This window comes from Alnus glutinosa, chromosome 6, assembly GCF_958979055.1.
Source record: "Alnus glutinosa chromosome 6, dhAlnGlut1.1, whole genome shotgun sequence".
In the NCBI taxonomy this organism is placed as follows: Eukaryota; Viridiplantae; Streptophyta; class Magnoliopsida; order Fagales; family Betulaceae; genus Alnus; species Alnus glutinosa.
This window is the reverse complement of record NC_084891.1, coordinates 2,920,215-2,927,044: the sequence shown is the minus strand read 5'-3', so window position 1 is coordinate 2,927,044 and position 6,830 is coordinate 2,920,215. Positions and strand designations below refer to the sequence as shown.

The 6,830-nt window shown below is 38.0% G+C and overlaps 2 protein-coding genes across 2 annotated transcripts; both read left to right on the top strand.

The window, feature by feature from the left end:
• Nucleotides 1-598: 598 nt before the first annotated feature.
• Nucleotides 599-1,667, top strand: LOC133870914 (ethylene-responsive transcription factor ERF003-like). The gene is made up of 2 exons (XM_062308190.1): nt 599-815; nt 899-1,667. The coding sequence occupies exons 1-2, from the start codon at nt 733-735 to the stop codon at nt 1,392-1,394; spliced, it is 579 nt and encodes a 192-aa protein (XP_062164174.1). The 5' UTR covers nt 599-732; the 3' UTR covers nt 1,395-1,667.
• A 3,669-nt stretch (nt 1,668-5,336) lies between these two features.
• Nucleotides 5,337-6,311, top strand: LOC133871408 (ethylene-responsive transcription factor ERF003-like). The gene is made up of 2 exons (XM_062308863.1): nt 5,337-5,487; nt 5,581-6,311. Exons 1-2 carry the CDS (start codon nt 5,405-5,407, stop codon nt 6,056-6,058), a joined length of 561 nt encoding a protein of 186 aa, XP_062164847.1. The 5' UTR covers nt 5,337-5,404; the 3' UTR covers nt 6,059-6,311.
• Nucleotides 6,312-6,830: the final 519 nt, after the last annotated feature.

Genomic DNA, 6,830 nt, shown 5'->3' with positions numbered 1-6,830 from the left:
ATGTTAATTATTACACTCCAAGAATCTTTTAATCGACGTGTCCCAACAAAAATTGACCCAATCATGTTTGCATAAACCTCTCCCTGTGGATATATCATGTTGTAATGTATAACTATTCATCCTTTCATAATGCAATGTATAATGCGTTTTGAAGAAAGTTTTTATTGAGCAGTTTCATTGATTAGAACAACAGGGATTTTTTATTCCCGGCCCAATTTTTTTTTATAGGTATAGGAACTACCAACTTGATTGAGTCATTGTCTAAACTTAGACCATAATCACATGAGAAGAATCCAGGAGACTATGACATAAGATCTTCTTGAAGAAACAACAGGCATAAAAGCAAGAGAACAGTATTATGATTTTTTGGATATGGTAGCCAGTTTCTTATTCATGTGAACTGAATTTGGTCAGATTGAAATTTCAGTTCCACTGTTTATTCAATAATCACCACTTTGCAACAAGCCAACTGGTAACTAAAATAGAGACAGAAAAGAAGTTAGACCCCTCCCTTCAAAGCTCTCGTGGGACCCAACTCTCTTCTCCAAATTGGTTGCCAGAGAAGGCTTAGAAAAAGACCCCTCCAGCCTCCAGTTGCCTATAAGTGTGACAAAAAATCCAACTACAAAAAGCCCCCCTCTCCCCCTCCCTCACTGGCACCACTCTCCTTCCTCATTCCCTCGTTCAGGCATTTTCACAAACACCTCTCCTCAGCGTTTCCTTTTCTTCGGCATGGCCAGACTGCAGCAGCGATACCGAGGCGTCCGACAGAGGCATTGGGGTTCTTGGGTCTCCGAAATTCGCCACCCTATCTTGTACGTTCACCTATGTACGTTCTTCATCCAAGTTTATGTGTATCCTTGCTTTGTGTACTAAACGAAACGTTTCGTTTATGCAGGAAGACTAGAATTTGGCTAGGAACATTCGAAACGGCGGAAGACGCGGCACGAGCCTATGATGAAGCAGCAAGGCTTATGTGTGGTCCGAGGGCCAGAACCAACTTCCCTTTCAACCCAAATGCATCTCAGTCATCTTCATCGAAGCTTCTCTCCGCAACTTTGACAGCTAAACTACACAAATGCTACATGGCTTCACTGCAAATGAACAAACCATTAGCACAAGAGCCTCAAAAACAGCCACCACCACATGTCATTGCCGCCAATATTGGCTTCGCCGGAAAAACCATCGAAATGGGTATGCGGTTGCCGGAAAATAATCCGGTGGGTGAGCTAGAACTAGAGCCAAATAATTGGGTTTTGAAGAAAGTGAAAGTGGAAACTAGCCAGCAGCAGTTCAAGTCTCTTGAGGATGCCCAGATAGAGCAAATGATAGAGGAACTTCTCGACTATGGGTCCATTGAGCTTTGCTCTGTTGTACCACCACAGGCTCTCTAATGTCAGCTCCAAACATCTCAAACACACCCTTCCTTCTTTCTTTTACCTCTATGGCATATGTATATCTTTTCTGCTAATGTCACTCATTGATCTTCTAAATTCTAATTTAACCTATTTTTGTCAGCCTGCCCAGACTCCAGAACCTCCTGTTTCTTGGCCCCAATAGTTCCCATTCTGTTTATAGTTTCTTCAGGTGATGACCCATGTGAAGAATGGTGCCATATGCAGCATCAAATGTGTTACAATTATAATATGATTTAAGCTTATGCTTTAGTTTTGAGCATTATTATACTCTATGCAGCCCAGATGCTGGAATTTCATTTTTTTTTTAATTTTTTTTTGTTTTCAAATTTCTTTTATTCTTTGTTTTGGAAATTTGGTTAACGGTAAAAAATTACTCGGACCCCACCTCATGGAAGAACAGCTTTGGCACTTTTGTTGTATCCCTTTCTGGGTCTTGTCCCGCCTACATTGAACCCTGATAGCACAGTGACATTGATATCAATCGAGACAAGTTTTGCTCAAAAGGGCAGGAATTTTCCTCCACTTTAAGCGCTAATCACGGGGGAATGGGGGATATTTTAGAACTGAAAAGATGTACAAATATTAGCCCTAAATATTAGTTTTCGTAGGAAGATTCAGATCTCAAGTAATTTGTTGTTCGAATTGCTAATATTTCGAGACTCACATGTGAGAGAGCCTATCTATAAGGCCCACTTGTCACAACAAGTGAGACATCTGTCCGAGACTTGTCTGGACAGATAGCTAGATTCCATACAAAATTTTACATATGTTACTCAAATCGCTAACAATCCAAATAGTAAACTGTTGAAAATCTTTCATAATTATAAATTGAGTCAATCATTCGTAGCCGCATCATGGAACAGGAAGTGCTCCTCTCTGTTGGTTTATTTTAAGGAAAAGAAACAAATAACTTGACTGAATCTCTCTTGCATCTTGGGAGTTGGGAGATCCAAAGGGCAACATAAGAGGAAATGGGAAATAAGATTGTAGGAAACCTTTTTTCTTTTTCCATTTTGTTTTCTGCTAAAAGAGGTCTCTTAATTCCTACGAATAACCATCCTTTTAAATTGGTTGTAGAAAGAACCCACTTGTTTCGAGTAATTCAGGGTACGGAATACACCTCCCATAGCATGTAGGCTTCATGGCTGTGCAATTCGAATAGCCAATTATAGAGGATTCCGATCCAATCCCCAATCCTTGCAAGGAAGGCCTTCATTTACATTTACATTTACATTTTCATTTGTGTTGTTTTAGAGGAATGCCATGTTAAAGAAAAGGGAGCTGGTCAATATGTCAAACACTGAATTTCTACGCAACCCAACTGTAATTCAGTTAAGAGGCCGATTGGTCGGGTCGGGTTACCATTCAGGCCTTTGGAATGGGCTTGGTAATCTTTCCAAAAAGACCACTTTTTTGCTATCTGGGCCCGGGGAAATTTTGATTTCCTATGTAGGGCCTGAATTGTTGTTTCCCACTAGACATTTAGCTATTATGGGTTTTCACTTTTTAAAGTCAAGGAATTTTTTTTTGTTTCCCTTTTTGGTAACGCATACAAAATGAGATTGGATCGTGTAGAGCAATACACACACCAATAAGTTACATTGTTTTGCCTTTATCCTCCAACTATGTAGCATGTGCAATTTGAGTGGTTAAATGAATTGAGTTATTCGTAAATGGGCTCAAATTCAGCTTGAATAAACTTAATTCGGTCTTGATTCATTGAATAAATTAAGGGTGAAAACCAGGTTACGGTTACTGGTTATTGTAACCGAGGTAGTCGGTTGGCCAAAATCGCCAACCGAATAGCCGGTTAATTGGTTTTTTAATAACCGGTGGTTACCGGTTGGGACCTGTTTATCAATACCAATAATTAAAATTTTTAAAAAATTAGGTCTATTAGGCCTAATTTGGGCATTGGGTCTACTTTTTGGGAATAATTTAAACTTTTTTAGCCCTTTAAAAAAACATTAAGATAACTTCATAAAAAGGTATCGAATTATACGCCATTTTGAGATAAGGGTACTGAACTAGCAAACGTTTCAAACTGGGGTATCCAAGTTTCCAAACATCTCACTTAAAGGTACTCCATTAGGATTTGTTGTTAAATCTTGCAAAAATTCTCAAAATACCTATGCGTTTATTTTATTTTATTTTTTAAAAAAAAATTAAAATTTTCAAAGATTCAGGCATGGATATTTTTGCAAATTCTGTGAAATTTTGACCAACACTTAAATCTTAGCATTTTTTTTTCTTAAAAAAAATAGGGATATTTTGGGTACTCCATTAGGACTTAACAGCAAATCCTAACGAAGTACCCTTAAGTAAGACGTTTGGAAACTTGGATACCCCAGTTTGAGACGTTTGCTAGTTCAGTACCCTTATCTTAAAACGGTGTATAATTCGATACCCTTTTATAAAATGAAAGTAAAAGTGTAAAACCCTAAATTTTATTATTTCAGTTTTTTAAATAAATAAATGCATTTAAATATATTATATATACTCGGTTACCGGTTATAAGCGGTTTCAATATTTTCTAAAACCGGTTACTGGTTAATACTTGGTTATCAGTTACTGGTCAGATATAACCGGTCAGCTTTACACCCTTAGAATAAACGTAGAGTAATCGTTAAGACTCAACTATTGTAACTAACATGTTTATAAATATATAACAGCCTCTACCATTTGAGGTAAGGCAGCATAACACATCCATATTTGTATTCTATTATACTTGTATTAATGCAATCTCACTTATTAAAAAAAAAAAAAAAATTATATTTTAGAAGCAATAGCATAACCCGATTTACATAAAATCTCAATCTATCATACAAAGAATCTAGTCATGAGGAAAGCCTACAACTACCACACCGAAACAAGAAGATTTGGGTGCTAAAATACAGAGACATAAAATGATGGGTTTTATGTTAAGAGCATCGGCAATAGTTTCACTAAATTTAATTTTCTTCCCTAAATGTAAGAAAATTAAAACTCCTAAAAATGCCCATGCAACATACTTTATTGGTGTTCCCTAAATCAATGAAACCAAAAGTCTTATCCTAAATCTATGGTATTACTTTTGCTTCTCTTAACATTATTTTAATTTAAAAAAGCTTTCTATTTTCTCTCCCTTTCTTCTAACATTTATTTGAAAGAATATTTAAATGGTATTGAAAAGGATAAGGGAAGCTCTTGTATAATTTATTTGAATAGGGAAGTAAAAAAGTAATTTTTTCTCTAAATTGAAGAAAAATTAAAAAGAAGTTGTTGCTAGTGCTTTGATAATCCTCAAAAACTCTTAATAAAGTGGAAAACCTTTTAAAAGTCATTAAAGCAACTCAAACAGGAACCTATGTAAACGTTACTAATACTCGATGACAGAGATTTACAACAATTTTATTGTCCAATTTATTAACAATTCAGGCAAGAAATGTGAGAGAATTTTATGAGATACACCTGTCTGTTCAAGCTTTGGACAGCCAACTTACTTGTTGGAGTATGTGAACTCCATATAAACTTTCTCACATTTGCTGTTCAAACAACAAATTGACGGGGATCCGGAGCCAATACCCAAAGCATAAACTAAACAAATAAGAAAAATACAACAAAAGATACCACAATCATCAGGAGATCTTGAGAAAACCTCTGTTTGTTTAGATTTGCGTTGACAAAAGGTATTATTACTCATGTGAATTAAATTAGGTCTTTCAAATTGTATCCATTAGTAATTAATAATTAAAAAATCACTTGCAATAAGCCAAAAGATAAAAGGAGGGATGACCCAATACCCCTGTGGGACCCAATTTGCTAATTGGTGCCAGAAGGCCGAGTAAAAGAGTCAAAACAGTGACCCAATGTGTGCCAACAAATTCAACTACATAAATCCCCCCAACCTTCCCCTCATCATCCCTTATTTAGGGCCACTCCATTTTTCTCATTCAGGCATATCACAAACACCTTTCTATCAAGTCGTTTCTTTTTAGACACTAAACATGGCCAGGCCACAACAGCGATATCGAGGCGTCCGCCAAAGGCATTGGGGCTCTTGGGTCTCCGAGATTCGCCACCCTCTACTGTAAGTTCACCTCACTATCAACTATATCATAACCTACTCATTAATGCCGACAAGTTTCGGTCGGTACTGATGGAAACGTTTCGTTTTGTGCAGGAAGACTAGAATTTGGCTAGGAACATTTGAAACTGCGGAAGACGCGGCGCGGGCGTATGACGAAGCGGCAAGGCTAATGTGTGGCCCAAGAGCTAGGACCAACTTCCCATACAACCCAAATGCGCCTCAGTCATCGTCCTCAAAGCTTCTCTCAGCCACTTTGACAGCTAAACTGCATAGGTGCTACATGGCTTCACTCCAGATGACAAAACAGGAGCCTCAAAGTGCCCCATTGCCGCGTGCTAACTCAACCGGCTGCACTGCCGGGAAAGCGGCTGAAATGGGTGCCCGATCGCCGGATAAGATGCTGGTGACTGAGCAAGAAACGGAGGCCAATTGGGTTGTCAAGAAAGTTCAAGTGGAAAGCAGCCAGCAGTTCAAGCCTCTTGAAGATGATCACATTGAGCAGATGATTCAAGAGTTGATTCATTATGGGTCTATCGAGCTTTGCTCTGTTTTCCCACCTCAGGCTCTGTAACTTCCTCCTCAGCTCAGCCTGTATTTGCTTCCGCTGCCAATGCCACTCTTTCTGATATTTAACCCATTTTTCTCAGCCCTTTTAGACCCCCCCCCCCCCCCCCCCCTCCCCTCCCCTCTCATTTAGATCCTCTCTAGGTCCTAGAACTAGCTTCCAAGTGACCCAATTGAAGATGCTGCTATTGCTATTTGTACAGTCAATTGTGTTGTAATGTATGACATTAGTCTATGCTTCATGTCTTTGTTTTTCCCCAGATTTTCACAGTTTCAACGTGGGGCTGTTGGGTCTCTCATGTGAAAAAAGGTGCTGAAAAGGTGAAACCTTAAAAAACACTGGTATTTCCTTCCTTCATGCCAACACCATTTGGAATTCAACCCAAAAAGCAAAAACAAAAAAAAACAAAAAAACAAAAAAATTGCACCATGTTTGGAATACTCATAACTTACTGTGAAGTGGTTTGTCACTCAGAAGATTAAAGGCACTTTTCGTTAAACACCTACATTTTCAGTCCTCTTTGGTGAACCACGTTCCACCAAACATACAGACAGTATCACTCTTATTGTCAAAGATACTGACAGAATGCCGCTTCTTTCTTCTCTCTTTTACAAGGCAAATATTTTTATTTTTTTTAATTAGTCATCAGATTGCATTAATAAAAGAAAAGATAATAAAAAGGGAGGGGGTGGATAAGGGACCCGACATAGACCCAATACAAATATTACGTCGAAAGACAAACTTAACAACATTTGGAAATAAACTAAACAGATGGTCA

Bases quoted from the DNA above. Each gene is read 5' to 3' on its own strand.
- LOC133870914 (XM_062308190.1), top strand. From the start codon at position 733: ATGGCCAGACTGCAGCAGCGATACCGAGGCGTCCGACAGAGGCATTGG. The intron at 816-898 runs GTACGTTCACCT...TCGTTTATGCAG, and splicing joins GAAATTCGCCACCCTATCTT to GAAGACTAGAATTTGGCTAG.
- LOC133871408 (XM_062308863.1), top strand. From the start codon at position 5,405: ATGGCCAGGCCACAACAGCGATATCGAGGCGTCCGCCAAAGGCATTGG. The intron at 5,488-5,580 runs GTAAGTTCACCT...CGTTTTGTGCAG, and splicing joins GAGATTCGCCACCCTCTACT to GAAGACTAGAATTTGGCTAG.